Source organism: Moschus berezovskii, chromosome 11 (assembly GCF_049115385.1).
Source record: "Moschus berezovskii isolate FMDL1 chromosome 11, NW_MosBer_1.0, whole genome shotgun sequence".
Classification (NCBI taxonomy): domain Eukaryota; kingdom Metazoa; phylum Chordata; class Mammalia; order Artiodactyla; family Moschidae; genus Moschus; species Moschus berezovskii.
The window spans coordinates 13,241,158-13,256,328 of NC_142470.1; the positions used below are offsets into that span (position 1 = coordinate 13,241,158).

At 40.5% G+C, this 15,171-nt stretch overlaps 2 protein-coding genes across 2 annotated transcripts; one reads left to right on the forward strand and one right to left on the reverse strand.

Moving 5' to 3' along the window:
• Nucleotides 1-7,945: 7,945 nt before the first annotated feature.
• LOC129539990 (olfactory receptor 1N2) lies at nt 7,946-8,899 on the forward strand. The gene has a single exon (XM_055401175.2). The coding sequence runs from the start codon at nt 7,946-7,948 to the stop codon at nt 8,897-8,899; it is 954 nt and encodes a 317-aa protein (XP_055257150.1).
• A 4,969-nt stretch (nt 8,900-13,868) lies between these two features.
• Nucleotides 13,869-14,810, reverse strand: LOC129539524 (olfactory receptor 1J2-like). Its single transcript, XM_055400209.2, has one exon. The coding sequence runs from the start codon at nt 14,808-14,810 to the stop codon at nt 13,869-13,871; it is 942 nt and encodes a 313-aa protein (XP_055256184.2).
• Nucleotides 14,811-15,171: the final 361 nt, after the last annotated feature.

Here is a 15,171-nt window from a genome sequence, read left to right on the forward strand (position 1 = left end):
CTGCTTAAATTTAACCTAAATGTGTTACTACTACACATCTATCAGAATAGCTGAAATGAAAAAGACTGTACAGAAAGTTAGTGAGATTGGAGCAACCAGAATCTCATAACCACTGTCAACACCATAGAATGAACAATCACTCTGAAAAACTAAAGCTGAACACATTCAGAACCTAGGATTCCCAAATTCTACTATTAAACATGTATCCAACCAAAATGTGTATACACATTCCTCAAGAGGTCTGGATAAAAATGTTTATACTATTAAAATAAATAAATTAATAAAAGAAAAGAAGAAGAAGAAAATAATAATCATACCACCTATGAAAATAATAAAACTTCATCTGTTTCTAAACTTATAAAAAGAGTTTATACCAGCACTATTTATAAAATACCAAACTGAAAATCACCTAAATAGCTATCAACAATAGATTAGATGAATTTCCATTAATGAATATCAGCAGCAATGAGAATGAATTAAACACAGTTTTGAGTTTACTGCTTGCTTCCCTGCCTACTCTCCCACTTCCAGATGATTTCCATTGTAGCTATCCCATGTCTGCATCACTCTTGTATTGGGTATATGTGTAGAGGACATAAAATCCGAGGTCTTCAGACTGAAAGGAACAATGCATAGAGGGGTGCATCTAAGGAGACATTTTTCCACTTGGACCTCATTTAGATGACAAGATCTTGGACCTTGACCTCATGTTGCAATAGAATGAGATTCTGAGGCTTTTTCAGTTCAGTTCAGTCACTCAGTCATGTCTGACTCTGCAACCCCATGGATTGCAGCACTCCAGGTGTTCATGTCCATCATCAACTCCCGAAGCTTGCTCAAACTCATGTCCATTGAGTCAGTGATGCCATCCAACCATCTCATACTCTGTCGTCCACTTCTCCTGCCATCAATCTTTCCCAGGATCGGGCTCTTTTCCAATGAGTCAGTTCTTCACATCAGGTGGCCAAAGTATTGGAGCTTTAGCATCAGTCCTTCCAATGAATATTCAGAACTGATTTCCTTTAGGATTGACTGGTTTGATCTCCTTGCAGTCCAAGGAACTCTCAAAAGTCTTCTCCAACACCACAGCTCAAAAGCATCAATTTTTTGGTGTCAGCTTTCTTTATAGTCCAGCTCTCAGATTCATACATGATTACTGAAAAAATCTTAGGTTTGACTAGATGGATCTTTGTTGGCAAAGTAATGTCTCTGATTTTCAATATGTTGTCTAGGTTGGTCAGAACTTTTCTTCCAAGGAGCAAGCATCTTTTAATTTCACGGCTGCAGTCCCCATCTGCAGTGATTATGAAACCAAAGAAAACAGTCTCTCACTGTTTCCATTGTTTCCCCATCTATTTGCCATGAAGTGATGTGTCTGGATGCTATGATCTTCATTTTCTGAATGTTGAGTTTTAAGCCAACTTTTTCCCTCTCCTCTTCCACTTTCATCAAGAGGCTCTTTAGTTCTTCTTCACTTTCTGCCATAAGGGTGATGTCATCTGTGTATCAAAGGTTATTGATATTTCTCCCAGCAATCTTGATTCCAGCTTGTACTTCATCCATCCAGCATTTTGCATGATGTGCTCTGCATATAAGTTAAATAAGCAGGGTGACAGTATATAGCCTTGACGTATTCCTTTCCCGATTTTGGAGCCAGTCTGTTGTTCCATGTCCAGTTCTAACTGTGGCTTCTTGATCAGTATACAGATTTCTCAGAAGGTAGGTGAGATGGTCTGGTATTCCCATCTCTTGAAGAATTTTCCACAGTTTGTTGTGATCCACACTATGCTTTGGCATAGTCAATAAAGCAGAAGTAGATGTTTTCTGGAACTCTCTTGCTTTTTCCATGATCCAACAGATGTTGGCAATCTGATCTCTGGTTCCTCTGCCTTTTCTGAAACCAGTTTGAACATTTGGAAGTTCATGTTGAAGTCTGGCTTGGAGAATTTTGAGTATTACTTCGTTAGCGTGTGAGATGAGTGCAATTGTGCAGTGCTTTGAGTGTTCTTTGGCATTGAATTTCTTTGGGATTGGAATGAAAACTGACCTTTTCCAGTCCCATAGCCACTGCTGAATTTTCCAAATTTTCTGGCATATTGAGTGCAGCACTTTCACAGCATCATATTTTTAGGATTTGAAATCACTCAACTGGAATTCCATCACCTCCACTAGCTTTGGTCATAGGAATGCTTCCTAAGGCCTACTTGACTTTGCATTCCAGGACATCTGGCTCTAGGTGAGTGATCACACCATCATGGTTATCATGGTCATGAAGATCTTTTTTGTATAGTTTTTCTGTGTATTCTTGCTACCTCTTCTTAATGTCTTCTGCTTTTGTTGGGTCCATACCATTTCTATCCTTTATTGTGCCCATTTTTTGCATGAAATATTCCCTTGGTATCTCTAATTTTCTTGAAGAGATCTCTAGACTTTCCCATTCTATTGTTTCCCTCTACTCCTTTGCACTGACCCCTGAGGAAGGCTTTCTTGTCTCTCCTTGCTGTTCTTTGGAACTCTGCATTCAAATAGGTATATCTTTCCTTTTCTCCTTTGCCTTTCACTTCTCTTCTTTTCTCAGCTATTTGGAAGGCCTCCTCAGACAACTATTTTGCCTTTTTGCATTTCTTTTTCTTGGGAATGGTCTTGATCACTGCCTCCTGTACAATGTCATGAACCTCTGTCCACAGTTCTTCAGGCACTCTATCGGACCTAATCCCTTGAATCTATTTCTCACTTTTACTGTATAGTCAGTCATAAGGGATTTGATTTAGGTGGTACCTGAATGGTCTAGTGGTTTTTCCCACTTTATTCAATTTAAGTCTGAATTTGGCAATAAAGAGTTCATGATCTGAGCCACAGTCAGCTCCCGGTTTTGTTTTTGCTGACTGTATAGAGCATCTCCATCTTTGGCTGCAAAGAATATAATCAATCTGATTTCAGTATTGACCATCTGGTGATGTCCATGTGTAGAGTCTATTCTTGTGTTGTTGGAAGAGGGTGTTTGCTATGACCAGTGTGTTCTCTTGGCAAATCTCTGTTAACCTTTGCCCTGCTTCCTTTTGTACTCCAAGGCCAAATTTGCCTGTCACTCCAGGTATCTCTTGACTTCCTACTTTTGCATTCCAGTCCACTATGATGAAAAGGACATCTTTTCTGTGTGTTAGTTCTAGAAGATCTTGTAGGTGTTCATAGAACTGCTCAAACTCAGCTTCTTCAGCATTACTGGTTGGGTCATAGGTGTGGATTACTGTGATATTGAATGGTTTGCCTTGGAAATGAGCAGAGATCATTCTATTGTTTTTGAGGTTATACCCAAGAACTGTATTTTGGACTCTTTTGTTGACTATGAGGGCTACTCCATTTCTTCTAAGGGATTCTTGCCCACAGGAGTAGATATAATGGTCATCTGAGTTAAATTCACCCTTTCCAGTCAATTTAGTTCACTTTACTAAAATGTCAATGTTCACTCTTGCCATCTCCTGCTTGACCACTTTCAATTTACCTTGATTCATGGATCTAACATTCTAGGTTCCTATGCAATATTGTTCTTTACAGCATAGGACTTTACTTCCATCACCAGTCATATGCAAAACTGGGTGTTGTTTTTGCTTTGGCTCCATCTCTTCATTCTTTCTGGAGTTATTTATCTACTGTTCTCCACTAGCATATTGGGCACCTACCGACCTGGGGAGTTCATCTTTCAGTGTCCTATCTTTTTGCCTTTTCTTACTGTTCATGGGATTCTCAAGGCAAGAATACTGAGGTGTCTTGCCATTCCCCTCTCCTGTGGACCATGTTTTGTCAGAACTCTCCACCATGACCATCCGTCTTGGGTGACCATCCATCATGGGTGGCCCTACACTGCATGGCTCATAGTATCATCGAGTTAGACAAGTCTGTAGTCCATGTGGATTCTGAGGCTTTTTGGAAGGAACAAGTCTATTCTGAATCTGGAAAGAATATAAATAATCTGAGTCAAGAGTGCAGCCTGTGTTAAATGAAAGAGGGTCCCAAATTCTTTCCTATTCTTCCTATGGAGGGATGGAGCTTAACTTCTTTCCCTTAGTCACTGGGCTGGCCTTAGTGATTGATTGCTCTATAGAAAACAGTGAAAGCAAGATTCTCAGATTTCCAAAGCCAGGTTTTATGAAGACCATGCAGCCTCCATCATGACTTCTTAGATGGTTTGCTCTCAAAATGCCCCATTTCTTAAGCCCGCTGCTGTGCTGTGAGTAGCCCAGAAATATATGGAAAGGCCAGGTATAGGTGCTGAGACCTAACAAGCAAATGGAGAATGTGTGAGTTACTAAAAAGTGGTACTGATAAAACTGTTGCTGCTGTTAGTCACTCAATCATGTCTGCTGACTCTTTGTGACCCCATGAACTGCAGCACACCAGGCTTCCCTGTCCTTCACTATCTTCCTGAGTTTGCTCAAACTCGTGTCCATTGAATCGATGATGCCATCCAACCATCTCATCCTCTGTCACCCGCTTCTCATGCCCTCAAGCAAACTAGCTATGTGTGAAAAATTAAAAGTAAAGCTATATACTTTTTTCTCACCCCACAACAACATAAATTTCAAGTAAATGAAAAACTAGTGTAGTGTTTAAAACTAGAAGAAAGAACTAAATGGAATTTCCTTGATCTACAGGATGGAAAGGACATTTTAGTATAAAAGTAATGGGAAAAAATACAAAGCTAAATAACTATTAGTTTTGACTAAAAATTATTTTAAAATCTTCTATAAAAATAGATGAACAGTCCAAGTTTGATGCGTGAAACAGGGCACTCAAAGCTGGTGCACTGGGACAAACCAGAGGTATGGGATGGAGAGGGAGCTGGGAGGGGAGTTCGGGATGGGGGACACATGTACACCCATGGCTGATTCATGTCACTATATGGTAAAAACCACCACAATATTGTAAAGTAATTAGCCTCCAATTAAAATAAATAAATTAATTTTAAAAAACCTTTTATAAATATTCAATGTCAAGGACATAAAAATCACCCCAAATAAAATGTTTTAATCTTGTTTTATTGCCTTTAATATCCATTTTAAAAGCACAAAAGCCCAGTAGGAAAAAGAAAAATATATTAACAGGATAATTTGAAGAATAATTACTCATGGTTAAAAACCAAATGAAAAAGAAAATAGTTGATCTTGCTAGTAACCAAAGGCACACACAGAGAAAATGAGATTTTCACATAGAAAATGAGATTATTCTGGACCAATGATTAAATGGTACTAATGATTAAAGTCAACAATGATACTGGGACAAAGTATGGTGGTTAAGAGCATGGACTCAAGCCACTCCATCTTTTCTTCCTTCTTTCCTTCCCCTGGGTACACTCTCCATCTCCAGGTCCCCATCCAAGCTCCGATTTTCTACTCCTGTCTCCTTTCCAGTCTGCCAACACTGCACCCTGCACTATCTGTCTCAAAAAAAAATGTGGACTCTAGAATCGTGGAGACCTAGATTGGGATTCCATCCTCTCCATTTAGTTGGTCAAGTCATTATCTTCACTGGGCCTCAGTTTTCTCATCTGTAAAATAAGGATAACAATAGTTTCTTTATCCTAAAAACTTGTATTACTTGAGATCATTTAATGAAAGTGTGCAGTAAGTACTATAGCATTTTTTTAAAAGATATTTTATGTGAACCATTTTTAAAGTCTTTATAGAATTTTTTACAATATTGTTTCTGTTTCATGCTTTGGTGTTTTGACCCTGAGACTTGTGGGATCTTAACTCCCCAACCAGGGAGAAACCCATGCCTCCTGCACTGGAAGGTGAAGTTTTAACCACTGAATCACCAGGGAACTCCCAGTACTATTAGTATCAATGACAATACTGAAGATGTTACATTTTTGCAGTAATGTATCAGATATTATGGCTGGTATGTTCTACATAGGCTGCCTTATGTAACTGAGAGTTGAGGACTTCGGGCAGTTGCTTCTTAGCATTACTCTGTTTAGAGAGGTAATACCTAGGTGTCACTAGTGGTAAAGAACCTGCCTCCTAACGCAGGAGACATAAGAGATGTGGGTTCCATCCCTGGGTTGGGAAGATCCCCTGGAGGAGAGCATGGCAACCCACTAGCGTTATTGCCTGGATAATTCCATGGTCAGAGGAGCCTGGCAGGCTACAGTCCATTTAGAGAAATCACCAACATGACCATTATATTTTAAGCTCTTAATGTCTCCCTCAATCCAGTTTAACTTAGAACCTGGCATAGGCATTAAATGGTCCAGGGCAGAGGCAAGAGTTCCCAGGAGGACTTCTGGTCAGGCTGGAGTGCACAGCATCCCAGCTAAAGGCCTCAGAATCTCACCCCCAAATTCCCCATCTGAGAGCTTAACCCCTGGGAAAGAGATGCCCTCTATTCCCCCAGGACCCTGGCAGAGATGGCTAGAGAATAGGCTGCAAAGGGACACTGAGGTTGGCTCTAATGAGCACTTTAGGGATGATGTTCTAGGGATCTTTAAAACCCTAAGAAAGACTCCTATCTTCCCAGGTCAGAAAATTGCGTTATACACTCCAGGTATTGCTGATGACCCCTGGACTCAATAGACCCTAGCTTTACAAGGTCAGAAAGGTCTCAGGGAGTTTCTTATCATGAACCTCCCACCCACAAGAGAGAACTGGAGAATCTGAATATGCTTGAAACCAATCCACACTCTGATAGGTGAGAGAATCTGAAAGGTTAGGGGACACACACACACACTTGTACAAACACCTCCCTTCCCAGCCCAAGGACCAGGCAAAAGTTTCTAGGGTAGCTGATCTGAATGTCTGCCTAAGATTAGAAGCCTCTCTATAAACCAAGAACAAATGGAGTACTAATACAGTGGCAAAATCTAATAAGGCCAGGGCGGACATGAAATGACATCTTATACAAGCTTGCTCTAAATCCTAGGAGAACTGAAGATCAGAGTGGCCATTTTCAAGCCCAGAGAACCAGACACTGATTCCTTCTATCTTTCCTTTGATGAAAAGAAACATCAGAGAGTTAAAGTACAAGTGTAGAGGGAAGGCACAGACATTGGAGTCAGACACACCTGCTGTTGAATCATATTCATTAGCTTTCTGATCTTGAGTACATCAAATATTTCTAAGACTCCATTGCACCATTTGCAGAATTGTGCAGGAGAATAATACCTGCCAGACTTGAAAGAACAGAACAGTGCCATCAAGTTCTCTGGAACATAGCAAGCATCTACAAAGAGGTACTGATATGCTCATGTCCAAGAGACCAGGGGGAGAGAAATATCAGTTTTCAAATGTCTAGATGTGCAACAGGGAAAGAGTTCAGGGGAAAAGGAGACAGAATGAAGAGTGTCAAGGGTTGCCAGCCCTGTTGTCTAGTGCGGATGCAGAGAATGGAACATCACAGACACTCCCTGGCCTCAGCCCATATATCCGAGCTCCTGGTAAGGTAAGAGTACAGGGAGTGGAGCTTAATGGGTGAGGTCAAGCTCTAGGGATTGAGGAGGCAAGCAGAAATAGACTATCTTGTCTATGGTGTATGTCAAGGGGTGGGTGTTGGGGGAGGGGCAGCAAGGAAGATCATGCATTTCCTTTTTACTTGGTGAGCAAAAGTGACTTTTCCAATCTTGCCTTTAAGGATATGCTCAAGTCTTACCTCCTCCAGTTGCCAACATGGACTTCTCTGGTCAAACTAATCACTTTCCTGAGGACCCTATTATATAGAGCTGTGAAGGCACAGTTCGATTTGCATGGGTATTGGTTTGCCTGTTCTCTAAAGTCCCATGGATATTTTCTCACATCATAATGACATCTAGAGATTCTCATGGGCAAGGTCCACTTCTTTTTTTTTTCCTGAAACAGTTTGGGCTACACAGATATTATCTGTGAATTGATCTAATACTTAAATATTGACACGTGGAAGCGTTTTATCTGCACAGATAGCAAAACTACAAAGGATGGGAAAACCAAGCAGAGTGAACCAAACCACCCTTTCAGACTTCCTCCTTCTAGGGATCTCTGAGCTCCCAGAGGAGCAAACTCTCCTGTTCGTCATCTTCCTGGGCATGTACCTGGTCACTATGATGGGAAACCTGCTCATCATCCTGGCCATCACCTCTGACCCTCACCTCCATACTCCCATGTACTTCTTTCTGGCCAACCTATCAATAACAGATGCCTGCTTCACTTCTGCCTCCATTCCCAAAATGCTGGTCAACATGCATACTCAGAGTCAGACCATCTCCTATTCTGGGTGCTTTGCACAGCTGTATTTTCTCCTTGTGTTTGGTGGCCTTGACAACTTACTTCTGGCAGTGATGGCATATGACCGCTATGTGGCCATCTGTCAGCCACTTCATTACAACACAACTATGAGTCCCCGACTCTGTGCATTAATGTTGAGCATATGCTGGGTGCTGACCAACTGTCCTGCACTGACACACACACTATTGCTGACCCGTGTGACCTTCTGTGCCCACAAGGCCGTTCCCCACTTCTACTGTGATCCCAATGCTCTCCTGAAGCTTGCCTGCTCAGACACCCGCATTAACGAGCTGATGATCATCACCATGGGCCTGCTGTTCCTTGCTGCTCCCCTCCTGCTGATTGTCCTCTCCTATGTCCACATTTCCTGGGCTGTGTTTGGCATCTCATCTCCTGGAGGGCGGTGGAAGGCCTTCTCGACATGTGGTTCTCACCTCACAGTGGTCCTGCTCTTCTATGGGTCTCTTATGGGTGTGTATTTACTTCCTCCATCAACTCACTCTGCGGAGAGGGAGAGCAGGGTTGCCATTCTCTACATGGTGATTATTCCCATGCTGAACCCTTTCATATACAGCTTGAGGAATAAAGATATGAATGAGGCTCTGAGTAAACTCTTCGGCAGTGGGAAAACCATCTTTTTACCATGACAGTGATGGCCAATCCTGGTATCTGAATTAACCCCTGCTCTCCCTCATTTGAATGACTCCATTATTCTCAGACTGATTTAAGGGAAAGTTATCAAGACATTAAAAAATTAGGTGTTTAACAAAGAAGGCATTTCCATTCTTTCACTGGGCCCCTGGCAACCACCATTCTATTCTCTGCTTCTATGATGTGACCATGTAAGATGCCGCAAGTAAGTGAAATCATACAGTATTTGTCTTTCTGTGTCTGACTTATTTCACCTAGCATAATGTGCAAAGTTCCAGGTATGCAAGATGAATGAGTTTTTTGAGATCAAATATTCAGCAAGATGACTATAGTGAATGACACTGTGTTTTGTGCTTGTCATGTACTATGAAGGTGGCTCTTGAATTGTCTTCTTACCAAATACACAAAAATAAAATGGCCATTATATGGAGGTGATAAATACATTAGTTAACTTGACTATGGTGATAATTTCACAACATATACGTACCAAAATATCAAGTTGTACATTTTTAATACCTACAATGTTTATATGTCAAATATACCTCCATAAAACTGTTTAAAAAAGAACTAATAGTTTCTCAGGAATTAAGACTAGAGACTTAAGTTCTACTAGTGATGTTAATTTCTCAATTTAATACACAAGAGCTATCATTAGTAATAATGAGAATTCACAATTTATATAAAGAATTACTAGAACAAGAGAATAACTAGAAACAAATGCAATTCAAGCTATCATGTATTTTCTGAGTATTTATTCCAGCTTACTGCTTCTCCTAGTTAAGTCACAGCTTGGGAAGTGAAGAGGGATTTTTCTCCTACGTGGAAATTCCTTTTTGATTTGCTGCTTTTAAAATTAAATCTGCTTTATGATGGAAATCCAAATAGAGTAACATAGACATGAAAACAAAGGATACAGTCAAAGTACTTCACACTTCTGTTATTCATCTTTTATCCTTCTAAAATGGCTTTTATTCATAAAATTTTATATTTACATAGATAGGATTTATTTTACATGGTATTTTATAGCTTTCCTTTTCTATAATAATTTAGCTTTATTGTATTGTAATATCTACATTTCTGCTTCTATACATATCAATACATAGAATGTACACAGAATCAATACATCAATCCACTTAAAGTTTTTTTTAGTTGATCTCTTATTGAATTAACACAATGATTCATTGTGAAACTTTATTAACAATTATACTACACTTGAAATGTCCTGTGTCAGTTGTCTGATCAAGGTTGCTTTCATATCTCCAAAGCATCTATTTTAAATGACTCCATTGTCTTAGTTCCCGTGCCTGTGGCTTGCTCCTTTGAAAAGAAAAGCATGAACTTTGAAAATATCCATAAAAATACATGAAGAATGGAAGTCTAGGTTGAACCCCATGGAGAGAGAGACAACAAAGCCAGATTGTCTTCATTCACCTAAGGGATCGCCTAAGTCAGAGCTTACAGAATGAAATAAATGAATAATAAAAGAAAGTTGCTATCAAAATATTCTACATATGCATCAAATATCAAGCTTCTTCCAAAATTTCTGACTTCCATCTTCATACCTCAAACAGACTAGAGTTGGGGACATCACCTTAGCCTTAAATGTCAGTCCAGATGCTGGTTTCATACTAATTAGTCTTATATTTATGTACAGAATTGGATAAACATATTGCATTTTACATAGGGCAGACACATACACACAAAAAGAAAAGGAGAAGAAGGGTAAAGTAGCCTCAATGCCCGTAATATCGGATTCAAGACAAGTTCTATTCTTTGTGCTGTGTCAAGAAACATGGCAAGGTAAATGAGGGCTTTTAGACATGAGTACACTCCAGTGTTCTTGCCTGGAGAATCCCAGGGACGGCAGAGCCTGGTTGACTGCCGTCTATAGGGTCGCACAGAGTCGGACACGACTGAAGTGACTTAGCAGCAGCAACAGCACTTAGCAGCAGCAGCAGCATCATACAACAAAACATGTTTAGTGTCCTGTCAACAACTCAAGTGGGACTTCCCTGGTGGTCCAGTGGATAAGAATCTGCCTGCCAATACAGGGACACTGGTTTGATCCCTAGTCCGGGAAGATTCCACCTGCGCTGGAGCAACTAAGCTCCTGAGCCACTAGACACCTGAGCCACAACTGCTGAAGCCCATGTGCGTAGAGCCTGTACTTTGCAAAAAGAGAAGTTACCGCAATGAGAAACCTGCACACCACAACTGCAGCATAGCCCCTGATTGCTGCAACTAGAGAAAGCCCATGCAAAGCAACGAAGAGCCAGCATAGCCAAAAATAATGAATTATTAAAAAAGAACTCAAAGGTCCCTTTGTGGAGGTACAGAGGCTCTGAAATCAACTAATTCTTTATAACAGATGTACGGTTTTTGGCAGCATATGTGAAATAACTGTTAGTTTGAAATATTAAAATGGGGGAGGGGAAGGAAGGGATACATGTATAATTATGACTGATTAGCATTGTTGTACAGCAGAAACCAACACAATCTTGTAAAGCAATTTTCCTCCCAATGAAAAATAAATTAAAAAATAAAATATTAAAATGTTTTTGAGTGACATTAGCAAAGTTGCAAGTCACACTGAAATTCCACATAGCTTAATGTAAACAAGAAGCCACCAATGAACACAGGATGCAATTTTTTTCAAAGCTTTGGGTTTTTTTCATTGAATATACAGTCAGCAGTGTCTGATATGTCTGTAGTGTGTGTGAAAGAGAGAAGAGAATCTGACAACTCAGGAAAGATTCTCTTCTATGAGAAATTGAAAAAAGGAATTTACTGTAGCTAGAATCAATCTGAAAATATCACCATGAACCACTGATTCCGCTATTCCCCAAATAATCCAAGTGTTCTCTTGTTTCACTCTACTCATTCTCTCAGAATTCTTGGGAGGTGTTAAAACCTGCATCCCACCACTTCCATAGTTTAATTTTTCACTGATCTTCACATCATTGTTCACAAATCTGCAGTGTCCACATCATGTGGGAGCTTGTTAGAAATGCAAATTCTTGGATCTCATCCCAGAACTACCGAATTGGAATTCATGGAGACAGATTCAGGAATCACTGTTTTACAGATATTACAATACAATAAAGCTTCCCAGGAATTCTTAGGCATGTTAAAGTTTGAAAAGCCTTGCTGTCATTCTTAATTTGGGAAAGCAAGAAGTCCAGGAAGGATAGAGAGTGCTGAATCTGCAGTGATATTAACAAAAATCAATGATATTTTCAGGGATTATGCACTGGAATAATCTAGTTCACTTCATTATATATACAAAGGAGGTCAGCGCTAAGTGTGCTTTCATTGCTGACTGTGTTTGGGGGCTAATCAATGTCAACCACACGGTGCTTTCAAAGGGGAAATTCCTGGCCAGTCTTGATCTCCTCCAGGTTCCCCTATTGTCAGAGTTGTTTTTGTAACATTTTATACCATGGGCAGAAAGTTATGCATTTCCTTTTATTTAAGTGATAGTTTGGATTCTATGATTTAATAGACCCATAAAGACAAAAAGAAAATCCTGCATTGTCCGCATAAGAGTGTAGTGTAATAATATAGGTAATTTTTAGATTCTCGGGGTGTGAAAGCCTGAGATTATGGGCCTAAAATAAATCGGTTTCCAAAATTCTCCTCAAATAAAATATAACTAAACAACCTGTATATTTTTGTATTATTAATGCCCCTAAGTTGTAGAAATAAGTAATAAAACTAATTTAGCATTTTCTGATCAAAAGTTGTTTCTCAAGGAGAGCACTGTTTTTTTAATAAATTTTTTATCGAAGTATAGCTGATTTACAATATCATGTTAATCCCTGCTGTACAGCAAAGTAATTCAGCTACACATAGATACACATTTAAAAAATATTCTTTACTATATTGTTTATCATAGGGTACTGAACATAGTTCTCTGTGCTGTACAGTAGGATATGGCTGTTTATCCATTCTATATAAAATAGTTTACATCTGCTAACCCTCCTGTCCATCCTTCCCCCATTTCTCTTCCCCTTGGTAACCACAAGTCTGTTCTCTATGTCCATGAGTCTGTTTCTGTTTCATAAATAAGTTCATTTGCGTTATATTTTAGATTCCATGTATAAGAGATAGCATATGTATTTGTCTTTCTCTTTCTGAGTTACTTCATGTAAGTATGATTGATAATCTCTAGGTCCATTCATGTTGCTGTTAATGGTGTTATTTCATTCTTTTTATGGCTGAGTAGTATTCCGTTGTATATATATACCATATCTTCTTTATCCCTTCATCTAAACGTTGGTGGACATTTAGGTTGTTTCTATGTCTTGGCTATTGTAAATAGTGTTGTTATGAACATAAGAAGGGTGCATATATCTTTTTGAATTATAGTTTTGTTTGGGTATATGCCCAGGAGTGGGATTGCTGAATCATATGGAAATTCTGGAAAACCTCCATCCTGTTTTCCATAGCTACTGAATCAACTTACATTTCTACCAACAGTGCTGCTGCTACTGCTGCTAAGTCACTTCAGTCGTGTCCGACTCTGTGTGACCCCATAGATTGGAAGCCCACCAGGCTCTCCCGTCCCTGGGATTCTCCAGGCAAGAACACTGGAGTGGGTTGCCATTTCCTTCTCCAATGTGTGAAAGTGAAAAGTGAAAGTGCTCAGTCGTGTCTGACCCTTAGCGACCCCACGGACTGCAGCCGACCAGGCTCCTCCATCCATGGGATTTTCCAGGCAAGAGTACTGGAGTGGCTCGCCATTGCCTTCTCTGACAGTGCAGAGGGTTCCTTTTTCTCCACACCAGGAGAGTACTGCTAATAAGGGAATGAAATTCTGGCCAACGAACATTTGTCAAGTAAATACAACATGCCATCATTTTTCATAGGGTTTGGAGACATTAAAGCTTTGAGTTATATTCAAATGGAAAATCAAATACAAGCAATGGATCAAAATGAGGTTCTGATTTAAATAAAAGTTGGGTGTCACTGTAAGAAAAATATTGCTCTACTGCAGAGTTTCCCCAGGGCCCCTTTTATGTCCTTGTTCCTAAGGCTGTAGATAAAGGGGTTCAACATGGGCGTGACCACCGTGTACATGAGAGCCACAAGGATGTCCTTGTTAATGAAATCACTCAGTGCTGGGAAGAGGTACTGCCCAAATATTGACCCATAGTACAGAGTCACTACAGAGAGATGGGAGCCACACGTGGACAATGCTTTGCAGATCCCCTTGGTTGAAGGGACCCTTAGGACGGTGGCCCCGATGAACCCATAAGATAGCAGGATACATGCGAATGGCAGAGTAATGACCACCACGCCTACTGTGAACATGACCAACTCATTGAGGAAGATGTCTGAGCAGGACAGTTTGAGCAGAGCACCGAGGTCACAGAAGAAATGGGGGATGGTGTTGTCAGCACAGAACGATAATTGGGTCAGGAGGAGAGTGTGAGAAAGGGAGCTGGCACCAGACAGGATCCAGGATCCGGCCACTAGGAAGGCACACAGATCCTGCCTCATGATGGTGGTGTAGTGAAGGGGGCGACATATAGCAACATAGCGGTCATACGCCATGGAGGTAATAAGGAAGCTGTCCAGATCAGTAAAAATTATGAAAAAATACATCTGAGCTATGCACCCTCCATAGGGGATGGATTGATCCTGGGTTTGCATGTTCATTAGCATGTTAGGGACGGTGACAGATGAGAAGGAGATGTCAGTGAGGGCCAAGTGGCTGAGGAAGAAGTACATGGGGGTGTGGAGGCGAGGGTCCAGCCTGATGAGCAGGACGATGAGCAGGTTGCCCAGCACCGTGGTCAGGTACATGCCCAGGAACAGGGTGAAGAACGCGCCCTGCTGCTCTGGCCGAATGGGGAGCCCCAGGAGGACGAATTCGGACAGGCTGCTCTGGTTCTCTTTCCTCATGCTCCTCTCCTGTCTGCTGAGGATGAAGAATGGTTGAGAATATGAAGGTCTCTGAAATAATTTTATCAGTCATGTAAAAAATATATATCTGATTTTGGGAAGTCGGAAACAACGTATCTCTTATATACTCCCTATATGTTGACACATAAAGGAATTAGAAAACATTATCAGTGAGGGACTGGTAAAGAGAGCCACGTTTTCTTAATTCACTAGCAAAGTAGCAATCGTGTATCTGTGTCGCCAAGGGTGAGTACATGATGACACAGCCATTTTCCTGCCCCATGAGTGCTCTGTGCAGAGGACCATCAACCATTGCACAGCAACCTTTAGAAGAGTTGACTTCAACAACCACTGTTAAATT